Source organism: Corapipo altera, unplaced genomic scaffold (genome assembly GCF_003945725.1).
Source record: "Corapipo altera isolate COAL_440 unplaced genomic scaffold, ASM394572v1 295, whole genome shotgun sequence".
In the NCBI taxonomy this organism is placed as follows: Eukaryota; Metazoa; Chordata; class Aves; order Passeriformes; family Pipridae; genus Corapipo; species Corapipo altera.
The window spans coordinates 2,492,882-2,513,982 of NW_020884936.1; the positions used below are offsets into that span (position 1 = coordinate 2,492,882).

The 21,101-nt window shown below is 47.6% G+C and overlaps 1 protein-coding gene across 5 annotated transcripts in view; it reads right to left on the minus strand.

The window, feature by feature from the left end:
* The window catches only part of SLC4A11 (solute carrier family 4 member 11), a 99,001-nt gene that overhangs the window by 61,783 nt on the left and 16,117 nt on the right, over nt 1-21,101 (minus strand). For 3 of the 5 annotated variants that reach the window (XM_027660516.1, XM_027660519.1, XM_027660518.1), the window contains exons 2-3: nt 18,644-18,694; nt 7,654-7,806 (exon numbers count right to left, since the gene is read on the minus strand). In XM_027660516.1, the coding sequence (XP_027516317.1) occupies nt 7,654-7,806; nt 18,644-18,694 (204 nt within the window). Of the gene's footprint in view, nt 1-7,653; nt 7,998-18,643; nt 18,695-21,101 lie in introns of those variants that run through there. The other 2 variants (XM_027660515.1, XM_027660517.1) reach the window with 1 other exon arrangement.

Below are 21,101 nucleotides of genomic sequence, written 5' to 3' on the forward strand. Positions count from 1 at the left end.
GCAGGCACACAGCACTATCCCCAATTCCCAGGATGCAGGCACACAGCACTATCCCCAACTCCTGGGATGTAGGCACACAGCACTATCCCCAATTCCCGGGATGCAGGCACACAGCACTATCCCCAACTCCTGGGATGCAGGCACGCAGCACTATCCCCAACTCCTGGGATGCAGGCACGCAGCACCACTGAGCACACAAGTGACTCCCTGGGAGGCCACTTCACTCTGGACAACCCCAAGGAATTGCCAACACCAGACTTTTCCCATGGCCCCGCATTGGCACATCCAGGGCGCTGTGGAGCCCCCCTGGGTTTTTATTTCCCTCTGTTTTCAGAACAGGACCCATCCAACTTCAACATGGATGAGGAGATTTAGTACTCAAAAGTTTATTTGCTGTTCTCCAGGGCAGTTTCATCCCAGCTGCCCTAATGACATCCCTGAGAAACAAAATCCTCTCTCCTTGCTTCCCCCTCCGGCCCCTGCTTAGCTAATGACACGTGCCCTGCAAAGACAGCCCTGAAAACAACCCCTGAAAAAAGTCAGATACCAAAGGTTAAGGCTTTTCACCTCCTGCCTTAGATTTCCTTTCACTTGGGATCCCCTTTCCCTCATAGAGGTCCCCAGTGCTGCCCTTAACACCTGAGAAGACCCCAAAGCCTTTGGAGCGAAGCCACCACTGGAAGCCTGCAGCATCTTAGGACAATATTTTCCTTTGAGATAAAAGGAGTGGAAATTGGAGAGCAGGAACTTCTTTGGCTGTGCACATTTCTTTAGATCTACATACACTCCCCCAGTGCATTTGCATGTTTTACATACATATATATATATATGGCACAGTAAAATAAATCAGAGCAGAATACTATATGACCATTCCATGATTTTCTCTGAAAAATATCAAGGATCTGGTGCAGGCAAAAGTATTTAAAGTTTGGGGGGTTATCATTAAAGAAAAGCTATTTTATCTTTGTTTTTTAATCAGGGGTCTGTGCAAATCTAAGCCTCGACCACTTGTGTTGAACCACACTGCAAGCAGCAAAAACTGTTCTGCTTTTAAAATCTGCCTTCAAAATATATAAATAAAACCACATCAGCACATGGCATTGACAGGAGCTTGTTAGGAGCAGAGGAGATACCTCAAACTCATCGCTGGCAGTGAAGGATTGCACAAGCAGGATCTCAAAGGGATTCTTTGCTTTGCTGTCCTGTCATGGTTGTGCTGAGTCTGGGCTAATCCCCACCAGATTTCAGTAATTTTGGTTAAATACTGTTAGATAAATAATCGTGCCTTAATTACCTCACATTCCCACGACAGGGTGATGGGCTGAGTTGCAGCAGAAAGCCTAAAGTCAGTGGGTTCATCCCTCAAACTGACACCCAGGTTAAAGGCAGGTGGGAATAAACAACCAGCTGCAGGATTGTGGAGCAGCAACAACACCTGGGCAGGTGAAGGACCAGCAACAACACCTGGGCAGGTGAAGGACCAGCAACAACACCTGGGCAGGTGAAGGACCAGCCCCTCACACTTCCCTGTGGAGGAACTGGAAAGAGAGGGGACTCCAGGGAATGACTAGGGCTCTTGTACAGAGCCAGGGGAAGAAGAGGGACAGGCACTGATCTCTCCTTTGTGGGGACGAGTGACAGGACTCGAGGGAATGGCCTCAAGTTGTGTCAGGGGAGATTTAAGTGGATCTCAGGGAAAGGTGCTTCCCCCAGAGGGTGGCTGGGCACTGACCAGGCTCCCCAGGGCAGTGGGCACAGCTCCAAGGCTGCCAGAGCTCCAGGAGGGTTTGGCTGATCCTCTGGGGCACAGGGTGTAACTCTTGGGGATGGGCCTGTGCAGAACTAAGGGTTGGACTGGATGATCCTTGTGTGTCCCTTCCAACTCTGTATTCTGGGAAGGTAAGACTGCCAAGCACGGTGCCACCTGTGGCACCTACACGCTACAAAAGCAAAATGTTTTATGAAAAAAACCACCCACAGCAGGTTTTGTCACTAAATTTAGGGGGGAAAAGGTGCCTTTTCCACGCCAACTAGAAGGACAGGGCACTCCAAATCCCATGGAAAGCTGCTCTGAACAGCAAGGTGAAGTGCACACAAGGGAAAGCGCTGCCTCCGTGCAGCACCACCCCCCCCCCCCCCCCCCCCCACACACACACCTCCCTCGGCTTCCTAAGCAGCGCTTTGAAAACACCCTCCTCAGGAAACTCGGAGGGAGGCCGTCCCTCCCCCGCCACACAATCGGTATATCCACTTTCCATTAGAGTATAGGAAGCTTCGGGAGCCCAACATCCCAGTCTGACATCAAACTGCTAAAACAGGAGTTATCAGATGGAACGCGTGGGTCAGCATTGTGCCTCGGGACATAAAAAGGACCTTGGTATTAATGTGAGGAAATGTGACTATTGTGTGCAGAGTGATACCCATTCAGGTCCAGACCACTTGTCTCGGGACGCTACTCTCCCTGGAATATCCTTGGCGCCAGCATCCAGCTTTTCTCCTCATCCCCTTAAAAGAAAAAAAAAAAAGTCATCTGGGCAGGGGCTGGGCCAGGGCTTGGCTGCCGTGTTTTTTTGGGAGCAGCAGCAGCGCCGGGCGTGCACGTGTGTGTGCCTTTGGAGCAGATTACAGGAAACTGGTGATTCTCTGTATCTAGGGATGATCAATTGTGCACAGGGTGGAACAGGCTTTAATTTCTCCTGAAGCGTAAATTGTGTTCCGTTCCTTCCCCCCCTCCACACACACACCCCGACAAAGCCACATCCTGCTTCCCAATTGGCTTTTCCCTGCCTTATTCTCCCCAAAAACTGCTTCAGGCACCTCTAAACCCACCAGTCTGAGCATCAGCCGTAAGTGGGAAAAGTTGAGCAGCTGCAGCTCCACAAATCCTTGATAAATTGTGCTTGAGTTGAGGGGGGAAAAAAATCCTGTGCAAACCCCTCTGCTGCAATTTGGAGAAGGAGAAGATGAATTGTTTTAGAGCCCCAACTTGCAAAAGCAAAGTCCCAGTGATGAAAATATGTGCCTGGTTGATTTAAGGGAGCTGCCAAGGAGGTAAGGACGCTGTGACTGATGGCAAGGATGTGTCCCCCACACACTTCCCAGGTTCACTTGCATCACCTGCCCACAGATTTAAGGCTCAGCCTAAATCAAACTGCTGTATTTATTTGCAGAGATTCAATTCCAAGTGTGCTGCAGACAAAGCAGCAAGTGGTTGAATCCCCTAGTTTCTGTTATCCCGACAAGGGATGTACGTGTGTAGACCTGTAGCCAGGCTCCCAAGGGATTTATGGAAAAATCTATATATAAAACACACCAAAAAAAACCCTAAAACGCTCTCTGGATGTGAGTTTGACTAAGACTGAAGGGTTACTGCACTTCTAGCTGGGTGAGAGAATAAGAAATGCATAGGCCTGCAAGCCACAGCAAATCTGGGAGCTGTGCAATAAGCAGGGATTGTAGCCCATGGATCTGGAGAGGGAAGAAGTTCTTCCCCACTGCACATCACTCTCACTGATGCTCTTCATCCTCTCTGGAATAAATTACCAGGGAACAAAGCATCAAGTCTTCCACCTGCAGCAGAGGAAAGGTAACAGCCTGCTCCTGTTGTGTTCAGTCTGGATAAGAGAAGGCTCCAGGGAGACCTTGGGGCCCCTTCCAGTAACTAAGGGGCTCCAAGAGAGCTGGAGAGGGACTTTGGACGAGGGATGGAGTGACAGGACAAGTAGGGATGCCTTCAAATCAAAAGAGGATTGATACAGATTAGACTTGAGGAACTTCTTTTACAATGAGGGTGGTGAGATCCTGGCACAGGTTGCCCAGAGAAGCTGTGGTTGCCTCATCCCTGGAAGTGTCCAAGGCCAGGTTGGACGGGGCTTGGAGCAACCTGGGCTAGTGGAAGACATTCCTGCTCACTACAGAGGGCTTGGACTACATGACCTTTAAAAGGTCCCTTCCCATCCAAACCATTCTGTGATTTTACCTGCACACGTTCACTGTGACTTCAGAACAAGTCTCAGCCTAAAAATCATCCTGATCTTCCTCCAAAAAAATGCAGATCCCAGGTTCAAAAGCCTCCAACTTCAGATAAAGCCCCACCTTCACGGTAGACCTGCTAACATTTGCTGAAAACAAATCTTACCACCAAAGCCTAAGTTGTAAGGATGAAAAGCAGAACAGAATAATAATAATTAAAAAAGCCTTTTTTCAGGTAGCACAAGGAAGCACTAAAACACCCAGGAGAAAGAACCCAAAAAGTCACTACTGGTCAGCATTTTAGTGCTTTGACATCTGCACCGGTTTGGGCTCAACATTCTATGCCAGGGCAGCCAGTATTAATTAAAAGTGAGACAGGCCATACCTTAAACCCCAGATTTCTTCAAGCCATCCTTTTCCATACACATCCGTGTGCACAGCCCAGCATTTCATGCCAATGGTTAATTGTTGGAGTTTTATGAGGCTGTGCCATGTTTTGTTGGCTCAAACCTTAATCCCACACAGGGATCTTTTTAAAACAGAATTATAGTGAAGTGCATCCAGTTATGCTCATGGAGAGCTGCACATACATCACACAGAGACCAACAGGATGACGGCAGAGCTGTCACTGCATCTGTAATTCCACTTAGTTGCCTGCCAGCACCTGGAACCTGGGGTCCAGCTCATCCCCAGATGGGAATTTTGGATGTTTTAGCCCCATACAAAGGTGGGCAGCAACCTCACAGCAGCTCACCCGAAAAAGTCTCCAGCAGGAGAGAATCTGGACACCATGTTCAGCCAAGAGGTCAATCTGTGATGACCAGACATGTTCTGAGGCTCACAGACATCACAGCAGGGCTGTTTATCTTGTTCCAAGTCACCTCAGAGGTTTTTCCTGCTAGAAATTAGGCAAGTGTATTTTCTCATCATTTAGATTGGAAGGGACTTTCAAGATCATCCAGTTCCAACCCCCTGCCATGGGCAGGGACACCTTCCACTAGAACAGGTTGCTCCAAGCCCCATCCAACCTGGCCTTGGACACTTCCAGGGATCCAGGGGCAGCCACAGCTTCTCTGCCCAACCCGTGCCAGGGCCTCACAACCCTCACAGGGAAGAATTTCTTCCTAATATCCCACATTTTATGCACCAAGTGCACCTGACACCAGGGAGCAACCAGACCCAGGCAGTCCTAGAGAACCCTCTTAGTTCAAGATGGCCCATGGTCAGTCCCTCTTGACCCCAGCAGTGCTGCCAGGAGAGCATAATTAATCCCTCTAGCACAAGGAATCATTTCAGTCCAACAAAGCTCTCACCCAGCCTGGGGAAAGCAAGAAAATAAGATGAGGAATGCAGAGATGTCATTCCCATACTTGCTTTTCCTCTGTGTTCACAGAGCACCAGAGGATCTTGTAGGATCCTGGTGCACTGGGCTCCCTTGGGGTTGGAAATGAGGTGTTTGGGACATTTGACATTGTCTAAACCCCTGCTTTTTTCCCCCCACATCAGCTTGTCTTGCTGGAGACAATTCCTGCAAGTGCTCAACTCCACAGTTTTGTACTGGGAAATCAAAGCCTGAGCAACCAAAAAAAAAAAACCAACAAAAAACACCCCACAAAAAAACCCCAACAAACAAATAAAAACAAATATCACACTCCAAACCCCTAAAAACAAACAAAAAAACCACACCAAAAACCCAAACTCCAAAACCAAAGAAAACCCAAAAAACAAACAACAAAAAATACAAAAACCCAAAACAAACAGAATGCCCCCCAAAACCCAAACAAATTCCCCCAAAAAAAACTTCCAAAGAGTGGCAGCAACAAAAGGGAATTTCTGAAGAGTTCCCTTGCAGAGTGGACCAGGGAACAGCTCACTCCCAGACATACCTTGGCCACAGCATAATTAAACCTCATTTTGGGATTAGAGTTTTTTTTTTTTTCAGCAGTTCAAGCTCTTTTTCTTAGGAGAGGTTAAGGGGGCTCATCTCAGCCACCTTCAAGCACCCAAGGAGTCAGCCCTCCAGGAGGATCAGCCATGCCCTCTGCAGCCACAGACTTACTGGGTATGGATAAAACCCACCCTGGAAGATGCTTCTGAGAAAGAGCTGATAGCCCAGATGACTCCAACACCTGGAGTCTGAGCAATCCTATGCCTGATAGAGAAAAACTTGGATTTTGGCTACCTGGACCACTTTGATGTTGTCACAGGGGGGGAAAAAAAATCTTCCTTCACACCTGCCCTTATTTAAAGTCTGGACTTTTTTTTCGGGTTAAAGCCATTTTTCAAACATCTATCCTTGAATATGAAATGTGACCCAGGACATCTGAAGTCCAGTTTTCCTTAAAAAAAAAAAAGGATACAACTAATACCACCATCACAAACATCATTGCTTCAGGGAAATAAGGAAGCCTTTTTTGTTCTGTTTTGAATTGAAGGGAAAACACTTATAAAAAGCCCAGGAGGACAGACAAGGAAAGGGAACTTCAGATGCAGAAGAATCCACAGCACTTGCATTCCTCATCCCCAAACAATGCACCCCACGGCATTAAGCCCAGACTTGTCATAGCAAAGCACAGTTCCCTTAAATCTTTCAATTAAGATGGCATTTGTAAAATTGCAGGCTTGGAAATTGCTAGATATTATTCCTAAATTAAAGTCATTGCTCAGAGTCAAAAAGCAGAACTTTGATTATCTTGAACAGGGGTCCAGGCCATAAATGTTCTGCATCACCATTCCCAATAATTGCTCCCTGCAGATCGACTGGGATTTGCATGTAATCTAAAAATAACTTAGAACAAACTTAAAGGACTCTCCGATACTGTGACACTGAGGATAATCCAGAGCCTGTGCATTTAATCCCCAAAATAGTCAGTGCCCATACAGGCAGGATTCAGGATGCCTCCAGCTGCTGGGACAAAGTGCAGGCTGCTGCTATGTCCAAGAGCTGCTTTTCCTCAGCATATCCCATGAAATCCAGCTTTGCCAGCCCTCATCCCACCCCATTTAGCACATGCAGTACAGAGGATATTAAAACAACATCCCAGAGGCAAAAATTCAAGGCCTGGCTGGACAGAGCCCAGAGCAACCCGGTCTAGTGGAAAGTGCCCATGCACAGATCCCACTAAAGCACATTTGGGTGGAATTTGGCCCTTGGGCCCTCAACCTGGAACAGGCAGCTTGTATTCACAAACAGAGCATACACACAACCCTGCTTTCCAATACTGTGGGCTGTGAGGGCCTGACCCCCATCAGAGGTGTCCAACAGGCTGATTTTCTCCTCGTTTTTACTCTCTGCCTCCACACACAGCAGGTACAGGGACTGCCTGCCCCCAGCCAGGATGATTAACCCCAAAGGGGCATGCGGGGCCGACCCCAAAGAGGCACGCAGGGCCGACCCCAAAGGTCCCTCTACACTCTTTTATTTTACAATGAGGGTGGTAAAACACCGGAGCAGTTGCCCAGAAAAGCTGTGGCTGTCTCATCCCTGGAAATCTTCAAAGGCCTGGATGGACAAGGCTTGGAGCAACCTGGTCTAGTGGAAGCCCTGCCCTCAGCAGGGGGTGGAACAAGATGGCCTTTAAGTTCCCTCCCCACCCAAAGCACCGCGATTCCATGAAATTTCACCGACAGCCACATCCCACAGCCCCGACTGTGTTTTTTTGGAAGGTGGGTGTCACTCACCGGTGGCCCGGGGAGCTCCCTCGAGGTTGACGTTGACGAAGAAGCGGATGCTGTCGGCAGAGACGATGGTGGAGTTCACGGTGTCGTAGAGTTCCTCGCTGGCCGTCTCCTCCTTCGCCTCGGGGCCATCGTCGGTGTGGCACTTGAGGTACCCTGAGGGAGAGACAAAGAAGTGGCGAGGGGGTTTTAGAGTGTCCAGGGACTGCAGGGTGTCCTGGGACTCCAAGGTGTCTTGGGACTGCACGGTGTCCTGGTGCTCCGGGGCGGGGGAAGAGCCATCGGCCATGGTTGTGGGGCCTCTGCAGCACCAGGGCCTCTGAGGGGCTTCTCCACCGCCCGCGGCCGGTGAGGGCCGGGGGGGCAAGGAAGGGACTCTTGCGTGTTTTGGGTGAGATCACCAGCTCCACACACCGCTCTGTTCACCACCTGGCAGTGAACCCACACTCCTCTCACATTAAAAAAAAAAAACAACAAAAAAACACAGGGTGAAAATCAACTGGAAACCATAAAAATGCCAAGCCTGCGGTGAGAGCTGCGTCACGGCCCACCCCAAACCCAACGCCTTCACCTTGCGAAGGCAGCACCCTTCGTTGACAATCCAGCAATCTGAAACTACAGGGGGGAAAATTAAGAAGTTAAAAATTAAAAGATATCAGGAGACACTTGATATCAAGAGAGATCCACAGGTCCCCACGGGGCAGAGGGAGCAGGTCACTGGAGGTGGCAGCACCCAGAAAGGGAGACAAGTTTCTTAATTACAGCAGACAACTCCTTAGCCTTTAGCAAGGCTTTAATTAGAGTTTAACCTGGCCCCATCCAACAGAAAGCTGGTCCCTGCAACATCTCATTACCAAGCAGCTGGAGAGCTCTTGTAGCACACTCATGCATCATGTTTAATTAGGAGAATTAGGGACATTATAGAATGTCGATTTTTACATTACCAGGATTATTCAGCAGCTTCTCCTCGTCTTCTGACAACTCTTTTATGCCTAATTTGAAGCAGGAGGGATATATTTCATTAGCTGGCTTTAGGCACTACACTGGAATGAAAAGGGGGAGCTTCAAGGAGGAGGCTTGAATGGAAACTAAAATATTGATGGCTTTTAAAGCCTCATATAAGCAAATGTAGAGGCAGCAGCTGAAAGCAGCACATGCTGTCTCTGAAGGACCCAGCCAACAGTTCTCCACCACAAAACCCAAACCAGGGGAGTGAGGCCACAAACAGGAACTCAGTGACACAGGACAGGTCTGCAGTGCTTCCTGCCATGAGCTGATGGAGCTCAGAGGGTGCAAGGGGCTTCGAACCTTTAGGTGACTTCCAAACTGCTAATCCAAGGCATGGGAAACCTGGTAAACTCCCTTAGATTAATCCCTCTCTCATTCACCTGCCTGCTTGACAGGAATAAATGCGAATTGCTCCTTTCAGAACTGCTCTTAAGGCTTCAAAAAGCATCCAAGGTGCTGCTGTTCCCATCCAGCAAAGCACACTCAGGATTCCATGTTCCATCCTGTGCTGCTGGTGAAGCTCAGGCTGTTTGCAACCCTGCGCGATGGAAACTTGTCCAAGAAAGGGAGGTGAGGAGAGTACAGGAAACACCTGAACCCAAGTTTGACGGCACTGTGGGCACCACCAGGTATGAAACACTGCCAGGAGATATGGCAGGGTTGAGGGGCAGCCTGTGTCCTGAAGGGATGGGCAACAGCCAGACAGGGTGACTGCTGGCACCAGAACAATTACACAGTCCTGTGCAAGCACCTCAATCCCAAATTAAGTGCCAAACTTGGAGTCTGGTTCCTCTAAATGCATGAGGGACACTACAATCTCTCCTCAAAGCAGAGGACCCACCACAGCTGACCTTCCTCCCAGTGCCAAGAGAGCTTGGATAGCTCTACAAAGACACAACCAGCCTGAGGGAGGCTCAAGTCCACGATCCTGGCTTTTCCACCTCACCCAAATCCAGGATTGCAGCCTCAGGGAAGTTGTCACAAGAGGTTCTTCTCCATCCTTCCTCGTTGGTGGGTCAGATGGGAGGTACCTGAGGGCAAGATGGTCTGAGCACCCATCTCAGAGAACAGAGTTGAGCTTCTCCTCACTGTCCTAATACAGTCAGAGACACAGATCAGTAAACAGGGAAAACCCAGCAGGAAAAACTATTTATTCCCCTCCTGAGCCCACTGAAACCAGTCTGATAAGAGTGAGGCAGCAGTGGCTCCTGAAAATGGAGAGGGCTGGAGACAGGAGTAGCAGCCCAGGAGCTGGAAGAAGGGCAAGGGTGGAGTAGGATCAGAGGGTTGGGCAGAGGTCAGCGAGGACTCTGGCAAGGGAAGCATCCTCTGTTCCTCCCTCTTTAGGGGAGGAAAGAGCAGAACAAAAGGCAGCCGAGCCTCGTGTCCCTTGGGCAAGGGACGGACAAAACACTCGGTTTGCAAATAACCCCAAACCTGGGCTGGACAGGAACTGCACCCCCAGGCAGGTGTCTGCTTTGTCACTAAGCCACCTCAGGGCTTCAAACCACTCCTGTTTGAGATCCTTCAGCCCATTAGTCTGCCAGGAGTTTTAACCCATGAGCAGCTCATGCCTGTCAAAGGCAGGGTCACCTGGAGGTGAGATGGGCTCTGTACGTGGCAGATGCACCTTCCCCCTGAGCGGAGCTCAGTTTCTGCCTCCAGCCCTGGCAGCTGCTTCCCACCCCATTCCACGATGCTCTCTAAGTGCCACCCCTGCTGACTGAAGGGCAGAGGATGCCACAAGGGACAGCTCCTCCTTCACAAGTCTGATGGGTGTTCTGCAGAAGCTCAGGGCAGGATCTGATGGGGGTGTTGCAGAGTTTGTGTAAATATCAGTCACATTTCCATATGGAACCACAGTCCTGGTAACACTTGACAGCCTGTTTTGAAAGAAGTTGCTTCAGTGAGGCGGAGGGCAGAGTTAAATACCTTTTCATTGCCATCAGACAGACTGGAGAGGAGTTTAAGACCTCCAGATTGGTGCCTCCCCATCTCCATCACTGCAGATTGCCACCTTCAGATGATGGCAGCATTTGCTGAAGTGGCACGAGCTACACAACAGGGCAACTCAGAGCTCTGAGCACAGCAAGTGACACCTCAGACCAAAATATGGTCTAAAAGCACTGGAGCAAGAGTGAGTAACACTTCGCTGAGTAAGAGGCCAGAGCTGAGAACTGAGTTAAGGCTGGCTGAGATCAGTGCAGCCCTCCTGCACCACAAAGAACATGTGGTCAGGACAATCCTGACCCTCTAGGACCCATCTCATGGCAAAGGGGAATGGAAAAGCATGGAAATGAGCCAGAGACCAAAGGGTGCAAGCACCATCCTTCAGTGCTGCGGGAACAAGCCTCACTCCTCACCCTCTGCAACCAGAGGCAGCAGATACCTTTACTCTAAGTCTTCCTTTACTTCAGCCCAGCCTGTGCAACAGGAAAATAAGCCATTCCTCCATTTTGTGGAGGTGTTGGGAAGAAAAGAAAAAGAATGAATATGATTCCTCCAGCCATTCCTCTCCAACTCATGCCTGGCTGTGCTCTAATATCCCAATATCCATCCAAGGCCAGGTTGGATGGGGCTCTGAGCATCCTGGTCCAGTGGAAGGTGTCCCTGCCCACATAGGGTTGAAAATAAATGATCTTTAAGGTCCCTTCCAACCCAAATAATTTTGTGATTCTAAGATTCCCCCCACAGCCTCCTCTCTTTCCTCTCATTGCCTCCTCAAATCCACTTCCTCTCCAGGCTCCTGCTGCCATCAGCCCTCTCCCAGCTCTGACAAGGTGCCTGCCCTGCAGCTCTTTCACTTTTGAGCCGGGTTTTAAGAGCCCAGCAGTGACTTGAGCTGCAGCAGAGGTGGCATTGCCTCTCCCACAGCAGCTCTAGTGGCACCTGGCAGCTGCAACCTGGGGTAATAACAGCAGCAGAGTGGGAGTTTGCAGGAAGCACAGCTTCAGCCACATCAGATATGTTCCCTAGAAAAGCTTAATTGCTCCGTGGGAGCAGCACTCACAGCCCAGGGGCTGCAGAGTTCTCCAAAAAAGCAAAAGTAAAACCAAAAAAAAAAAAAAAAAATATTAATCAGACTCAATTTCCTGGGAGAAAAGCAGCAACACTACTACAAAACATCACCTCACACCCCGGGTGAAGAGACTTATTCCAGCCACAGCCCCTGCACATCCTCTCATTGTGTCTCAGAGGTGACAAAGCCCATTGTGATGTTTTAACCAACACCCCCAGGCAGGAGCCACTGACTCAAAGCAGCTTTTCTGGAAACACCTGATTTTCACCCTGGGCTTCCAAGGCAGTGTCCCCTCCAAGTCTGGAAAAACTGTTCTCATTTATAGCACCTGTTGGCACAGCAGCGCCTGTTCCCTGAGCCAAAAACCCAAGCCCCAGCTTCTGGAATCATGGAATAGAATCTCCTCTTCTTCACACAAGTGGTAGTTGCCCCCTCCTCCCAAGAAAGTCTCTTCAAAAAGCCAGGAAGCTAAAAGCTGCATTAAAAGAGGTTTTTTGAGTTGTGACTGGCACTCCAACACTCTCAGCTAGTCGCGTTAAAAGCCATTTCGGATTTCTGAAGTGAGTTTTTAGGCAGAGAAGGCAGCAAATTGTTTTGGAAGAACTATTTTTGCATCCATTTTCTCAGAAGAATTACAGGCCTAGTACAGAAGGACAATAAAATTAATAATAATAACATAAAACTTTTAAAGGTAAAGGAGCATCAACAGGGACACGGGCACTACCCTAAAATCCAGTCTGGCACTTTGAGCATCCCCAGTGCTCAGCTGTAACATGTTAAACTCAAGAGAGATTTAAGCCCTGTATAAACCTAAAAACTAGTCATGATAGTGGCATTAAGCTCAAAAAAAGTCAGTTCATCTAATTTTTCCATTCAAGGATTTTCAACTTGCTCTGGCCAACAGCACACACTAATTCTCAAGCAAGGCATGAAGTTTTAATCAAGTTGAGCTGAAGTGATCAACCTGAGCTCTAAGCCATCAGAGGGGGGGGTTGCTTTGTTCCCCGAGTGTTGGAGGTTCCCAGATTTGCTGCATCACTTGGAAAATACCCGAATCCCCAACTTTAGGTGCAAAAGGAAACAATTAATAATGAAGCCTCCACCTCCATTCTGACCTTTACACTCTGCACAGAAACATGGATTCCTGTTGCCTCCATAGGTTAGGTAACCTTAGAGTTAGTTAATATTGGCAGGGATAAAGCAATTGAAGGATTCAGGAGAGACTTGGAAGAACCTTAAGGGTTATCAGAACATTATTCTAGAAAAAAAAAGGTTTAAACAGTACTCTACTCACACACGAACCAAAGCAAGTTTTTGGCCACACATCATATGCTGATTCCAGCATAATCATCATTTACCCAAATAAGTCTCTATTATTTTTCAGATAAAATGAGAGCAATTGTATTGATAAACAGCATTTTTCAGGTAAATATTTGCCTAAATTTTACACATTCCTGCTGAGGTTCAACGTTAGGGGTTTACTTATCGCTTTGCATCACAGGAGTCACGAAAAAATCTCTTCCTTCCTGACAAATTGCTCCACTTCACAGGCAACGAGGACTGTGGGGCTGCAGCCACCCAGCAACACCCTCCCCAGGGCTGCTTCTCCAGCCACATCCCGCAGAGCTGTCTCCCTCTAAATTAAAAATCTAAGGCACGCTGATTAAATAAAGCAGTTCTGCATACAGTTGGGTGCTCCCTAGAATTTTAAGCTCTCCCTTTGGTTCACAGCTCAGAGAGTCCCTGGCAGGGCTCGTTGGTTCTGTCCTCAGGAGATTTGCCCGTCCTGTGGCAGCCACGTGGACACGGGTGGTGCCAGCCCAGGAGAACACTGGGGGGGGCTGGAGGTGTCCACAGACCTTGTTGTTGCTGACAACTAATTGGGAAGGGCCCAGAGCTTATCCTGCTTTGCTTAGAACTCCTTTATCAAGTTTCCCAGAGAAGCTGTGGTTGGCCCTGGATCCCTGGAAGTGTCCAAGGTCTGGTTGGACAGGGTTTGGAGCAACCTGGGCTGGTAGAAGGTGTCCCTGCCCATGAGATGAGCTTTGAGGTCCCTTCCAACTCAAGCCACACCAAATAATTTGGGGTGGGACAGGTAGACTAATGGCTCTCTCCAGATCACCTAGATGGGATTTAGAGGAGTGTCCTACAATCTCAGCCCCTCCACAGGTCCCTGAAGGGGCAGAAGAGCCAGGGAAGTGTTGGGTGGTGGTTCCTGTCCCTTCATCAGTCACTGGGAGCCCATCAGAGATGGGCTTTTGGAGCAACGACCACCTACTGTGATGATGTCAATCCATTACCTTCAAAAGCACAGGTTAAACACCACCCTCCTCATGTAAAGGAAAAAAAGAATCCAAAGCAGAGGTAGAAAGCGTAGAGCAGGTGAGTCACCAGGACCAGACCTTGATCCTCCAACATCCCTCCACTCCTGGCTGACCATAACCTCCCAACCCTACTTTGAATCAGTCTTTTGTCATGAAGAGCCAGAGGAGAACATCAAGTTTCCACTGCCACTTCAGTGATAATTCGTAACAGAACTGAAAGAACTGATCTGCTACAAAAAAAAAATTAAATAAACAACACCCAGGCACTTTTGAATTAATTCCAGTATTGTATTTTGCAGCCAGATTTCTAGGAAATGTTGTGAATAATCCAAGTAATTCAGTGGAGTGTTTTTATTTTTTTGTTGTTGTTGTTTTTACAAAACACAGCAGCACGTGGAGTTTCAGTTCTGCAGCAGAACCCTCAGAAATCAGGAGGGTTCATTTTATTACAGGCCTCCTGATAGTTTTCAGAAATGAAAACCTGCAGGAGACCTCGGAGCCACTCCTCTTGTGCTCTCAGGTTGCAGCATCTCCTGCTGGAAAACTGGACATCTCGTGGGGGAAAACCCATTGCAAAAGGATTCGTTTCACAAAGACATTGAGATTAATCTCCTAGTTAAGCAAACAATTCCAAGACAGATAAAGTCAAATATAAAAAAAAAAAAAAAAAAAGGAAAAACCCCCCACAGCACACATACCAGGCTGAACTGCAAACTGAAAAACAAAAACAAGCAGCTAAAATATATCCAAACATCCCAAGTCAGACTCAGGCCTTGGGGCCCTTCAACACAACTGCAATTTACTGTGCCAGCAAAACCAATTAATAAGTCAAAGGAGACCAAGCACTGAGGGATTTGCTCTGGAAGATAAAAAAAAAAAAAAAGGAAAAAAAAGATGCTGCAGGATTTGTTGAGCCAGCTCTAAAACAATGCTCCAGTTCAGAGATCCCCAGCATGATACTGGGACTCCTTCCTGTGGGTTTTGCAAGAGGAACTAGAAAACCTCTGGGTTTGCATCTTATCAGGAAAAGTTCTCGTTTCAATTAAAAACCTCGTCATATATTGGCTGAATTTAATCACTTGCAGGTAATACCTGTGACTTTGGAGCTAATCCACCTGCAGCAGGCACTGGATATTCCTCCAGCTCCAAGGAGGGTGCAGGATTTTTGGCAGCCAAGAGAAAACTTGGGGCTTGATCTGAGTTATTGCTGAGCTGCATTTCATCAGGACTCCAGTTATCCTCAGGTTTGGATTGGGCCTCCACAATCATCTCATTGCTCCCTTAAATTTGCCAGGAAGAAAACTCATTTGTCAGAACAACCTTCGGGTAGATTTAGGTGAGTTAAAAACCACACGTGGGGCAGGGAGGAGGACACCAATTACCACCAGGGCCTGCCAGCTTTGCTTGTGCAAGAGACTTGTTCCACAGACCAAAAAAAATGAGTAAGACATGGATTTTCCTCAGCAAGGTGACAGAGGACAGCTATAAAAACTGACAATGCACATGGGTTGAAAACAGACCGTGGCCAACAGCTCCCATCCCTCTCTCCATCAGAAACCTCCAGCTGGGCAGGAATAAATTTATTTCTTTATTTTTCCTCTTGATATTGCCTCTACAGAGCAAGCTACTAACCTGACTTTCCATCCCCACCTCCCAGTTACATTGTGAAAATTTACCTTCTGCAAGGCACTAAAAGCCACAGAAGTGGCTCTCAGGCAAGTTTTTCCACTACTAGAGAAAAATCAGAGTATGCTGCAAACTGGAACTTGTAGCTGAAGGCACGGGTTCCTTTGAAAACTTCTTAACTGGTTAAAAATTTGGGAAGTTCATGAAATAAGCTGAGACCACAACAACCCTCTGAACTTCCCAAAGACTCATATTAGTTCACTAGAAAATCCTTCTGGGTTTTTCCTCAGCTCCTGAGTAATTAACAGAGTTACAAATTATTAAATACTTGACGTTTTTTTTACGAACAGCAAATATCCAGGAGGTTCTTACAAAGCTCTGTTCTGGTGCTGCAGCCAAGATCCTCCTCACTGCAACACTTTAAACTAAAACTGAAGTCTCAGCTTTTAAGTTTTAACATTGCTGCAGCTGCTTTGAGAACACAAGAATAAAGACAAAAACAAAACAAAAAAAGAGTTACCTCTGGCAAAAGACAGACCCGGGCTCTGAACAGAGCCTCAGATATTCTCAGAAACAAAAACATCCTAATTACTAAGGATACAGAAAGCCATATGTATATGCAAGATCTCAGAAGGAGATAAGGGAAGAGTTCCACTCTGCACAGAGCAAGAGTATCAAAAGACGTTTCTCTACTGAGAAAGGGGAATAAAGCACCACAGAAAAAAAAAAGAATCAAATAAGATGTTAATTTTTCCTTGTCCTCTCCACCACACAGCTCAGGGGACTGCTTTTTCTGTTTTAAAGGCAGGGCAAAAGCATCTCTTGGTGCCCACAGTGAACTGGAAGATTACGGAGCTAAACTTCAAAATGTCTCGTTTTGAAACTGTGTGGAAAGGTAACTTCTTTATCTTTGGCTTCCTCTGGCCCTGCTGAAGTTTTTGGGTAAGGCTTAGGGAATCTGAGTGCATGGAACTCAGGGAGCACCAAAGCAGTGGGAATATTCCCCCTGGCACCCTGCGAGATGTGCTGCCCATCTGCTCCGAGCGGGAGCACAAACCCTCCATCAAATCAGGCAGCACGAGGTGACTCATCACCCAACTGCAACTGAACCCTTGGAAAAGGTCAGTTTGTGATGAGGAACGAGAGCAGCAGCAGATCCGAGCGTGACATAACCAAGAAATCTGCTGTATTTCCAATGGCTGATAACACAGCGCTCGGTGCTGCCTGTGGGATGAGCAGGAACTTGCAACATCCCCTCCTTCCCCAAAACCACCCAAGAACGGAACAGGAAAGCATCACACACACGGGCATGAAGCCCTCACTGGCAGCTCTGAGGTGCTGCCTCCTTAAGACAAAGGAGGAAGCTGAGTAATAACACGAATAGAGGGCAGAAATGCCAATTACCACAGCACCAAGGCAACAACAAAAAAAAGTGAGTTGAACAAGAGATGCCACAACTACAAACATGTGCTCTAAAAACATTCAGAGATCTCCTTTTGGATTGGTTTTTTTAATTTGGATAGTTCAAGGAAGATAAGACTGAGTCCTGGAAGGGGACATGTAGGGTTCTGTAAAATGCCAGGACAGAGAGCTGTGCTTGTGTTCCCTGGGGCAGGAAGGATTGGGATGAACCGGGTGGCTGCAGAAAACACACAGCTTTGTCCTACACCTCCAAAACCAGCAGTGTTTCTCACCAAACCCTTACAATGCTTTCAGTCAGAAGCTGGAGGCTTAGCCACCTCTCCAGGTCCCAACCCGGATCACCCCCTTACATTCCCAGTCCTCAGGAAAGCACTAATCACATCCCAAGGGGCAACGAGAGAGGTGGAAGGAAAGAGCAGGGCTACCAAGACCTCTTGCCCCACATACCCTCAGAAAACCTCCCCAAGGTCAGGCATTAATTTCTGCCCTTCTGCAACTCAGAACAAGATCTCCCACTAGATATGAGAGGACTTGCTTCCAGTTTCATCCTTTGACTCCCAAAAATTGACTCCATATAGTGCTTTCAGAGAAAACAAGTGAGTCAGTGCCAAAGGAAACGCTGCCACCAGCAGTGCTGGATTCTCTGCAGGTGACACCTGGCAGACATTCAGCTTCTCCTTCCAGATCTTAACTCAAGGCTTGGTCCCCTGGAACAAGAAAGATGAGCCCTGTGACAGCTACAAGCACCTCCAGGCCTAAATAACTGGAGAATTTTAGTCTTTTCCTCTCACCATTTGGAAGTCCTGGACACTCCAAGCACTTCCAAGGGCAAGAAGCCACAGGCCCTGAGGGACTGCATCCAAAAGGGGCTGGTCTGGAGTGGAACTCTCAAGAAGATCTCTCCCCAATGCCCTACACGTGCTATTTTTGGAGAAACACATGGCAGGGGTTGGACCTAAATGATCTTTAAGGTCTCTTCCACCCAAAATTATTCCCCAAAATCAGAAGCTGGGGCTTCACTGCACTTCAAGTTTGATTGCAGGACATTTTGTCCCTTTATTAGTTGAGCATCTCCAAGATCTGTCACCTTTGTTGAGGCAGATGATACAAGTTTTGAAATTCCACCACTGAATCTTGCTTCAAAGAACAAAAAAAAAAAACAAATCTTTGTGCTAAAAGCTGCACCTGCCAGAGCCATCCAACATTTACCACCAACATGCTCCGTGGCAGGACGTCCCCAAAGGGATCCAACACGTACACACGATCCCCACTCCAGAAAAAGACAAGCCAATATACCTGCCAGGAAAACATCATGAAAGGACTTGAAAAACAAGGAGCCACCCAGAATAGTCACTGATGACAACGTGGAGATGATTATTTACTTCTTGACTATCTCAAACATCTACAGGATTTGAAAACATGGAGTCTGCTCCCAGTACAAGGCTATAAAACCATCACACGAGACTGTTTTCACACCACACTCAAAAGCTAAGTGGACTCTGTTTCACCCAGTTCAAGTTCTCAGCTCCCCCTGTAGAGCAGCTCTCCCTCCAACAAGGTGGAATTGTGCACAAAAAAGTCAAATAATACTTGCCACTCTCTTCAAAGAAGTATCCATTTCTTGACATCGCTGCTGGTGGGGACTCTGGAAAAAAAAAAAAGGCAGAAAAAAAGGAAACATAAGAATCATCAAAATTCTGGATGTTTTCACCTTCCTGCTAAACTCACTGTAAACCTGGATTACAGCAGAAAGTCACTCTCAAAATACTGCAGACATCAGAATGTCCCAACTTTAACCTTTTAATAAACTAAGTTGATTGACTTTAGTATTTACCAGAACTTTCTGATACAGCCACAGGCAGTACTTGAAAAAAGTTAAGTCTCAAATATCTTGGACTGGGACCACAAAACATTTCAGGATAAGCCTGATCATCTCAGTATCTATCAATTCTGAATAAATACGACAAAAAAAATAAAATACAAGCTAATAATCTAAAAGGTTTTTATAAAAAAAATACAAATCAAAGTCCAGATTGTACCTTACACTCCAATAAAATAAACAAGTTTAATGTGGGGGTAAAAAAAGTCAATTTAGATGAGAATGGGACTTCACATCCTATTCTGCTGCTCCTAATCAATAGGATATCCCCAAAACAGTGCTTGGCACTTGGAGATAAGCCCCAGAACACTTCAGCCTTCCTTGGCCCACTTCCTGAGCTGGGGTCCTGCAGCAACACCATCTGCACCAAGAGGGTCTCACGAGGAAGTCAAATTGGGAAGTGACGCTGACAGAGAGCAAACCCACAAACACAAGAGCACCAGGAACGAATCCCCACAGTTCAATATGGAACATGCTTTTTGTTAGCGAGCCAGTCCTGCAGGAAACTGCTGGCCAGGTGGGTATTGGGGTATTGAACACCTCTGGGTGATAAAACAGCACAGGAGCACCTGCTTTCAGGTGTGATCAAAGCCTGGTACCCCAACCCAGCCTGGCTGCTCCGAACACTGACAGCCTGGCACAGCTCAGCCTGCGTGGGCAGAAGCACCAGGTTTCCCTTACAGGTGCGTGGCCCATTTTCCAGTGAGAGAACAGAGCTCTGGATTCCAAGCCTTGAGCGAGAGTCACCCAAGCGGTCCCTCAGAAACCTGCTGCTCAATGCTGCCTCTTTACACGCTTCTTCCCGGCCAAAACGCAATCAGACAGAGGAATAGCCTTGCTCTGTCTTTCCCCACTTCATCAGGCTAATCAAACATTACCTACGCAAGCCTGGGATGAATTTGGGCCAACAAGGAAAGAGGCTTTGCCTGCCTTATTGTTCTGCAGATTAGGCTTCCTGCTTTCCCTTTGAGGTACAAGGCTGTTTCCCAAAGCCCCTTCTTTCTCTACCCCCTAACTTTTGGCTGATAGATAGCAGGCTTTTTTATTCCCTTTTACAGTGGTGCCCCGTTCGGAAGCATCATAATTCATCCCGGTCCCCAGGGAGCCTTTGTGCACCAGGCGGATACAAGTCACGCCACTGACGGCAGCACCTTCCAGCCCTTGTGACACTTGTCACCACTGACAGCACTTGGCTGGGCAGGTTCCTGAAGGGACACCCTGATGACCACTAAAGAGAGAGCCAGCACATAAACCAGAGGGCAATTCAAGGGTCTGGTCCACGGGAGAAACACAATGTTCCAAAGTTCATCCCAGAACAATGGGGCCGGAGGAACAAAGGCACCGAAACTGTGGCCAAGGGGCACCCATTACAGGAGTCAATTGTTTCCCTCCACCTGGAAGGGAAGGAGAAGATCCATCCAGACTGATTAGCATGCTAATGATCAAAGGAAAGTTCTTTAAAGAGGCTCTTATTGTGTAATGATTGCATTTACGTACTTCAGGGAAACAAACAAATGGATTACCCAAGGAACCGACATTCCCACCAGGATGGTATATCCATTTCTCCCTCCTGTTATGGCTTCTGAGGGAGCCTGGAGTAACATGTTCATCCTTCACTGGGCAAAATGAGACACGTGGCTTTTCCTTTAACTGAACACAGCTATTCCTACAGGTTGATGATGTCTAATGATCAGGAATTGCTTGGTTTATTCCTTGGAAATTTCTTCCAAATTGCAGCATTGCCTGGGTTGACGTGGCTGATAAAACACTTCAGTCTCTGAGCAGGAAGTCACCAACAAAACCCACCATAACCACCTTTACTTTGGTGGCTGCTTGGACTGGGCATGAAAAGGGCAAGGCTGGGGTGTTAGAGCAGGCAGTGCCATTTCATTAGGTGGCACTCGTCCCTCTGAGTCACTAATGAGCAACAGTCCCCCAGGCAACATGCTCGGGCAATTATGTTGGAGGTGCTGTTTTTTCAGATGAGTCATAAAACAGAGGTCTTAACCTTGTAATTAAAGATGCAATGGCACGTTTGGGAAAGGAAAAAAAAAAAAAAGAGAGAGAGTCAGGCGTTCACCCTACTATGTCCTGGCAGAAATCCAGCCCTGGCAATTTGTCTTCTCCCAACATAATGCTGTCCCACAGCACCAACCCAACTCAGACTTTCAAA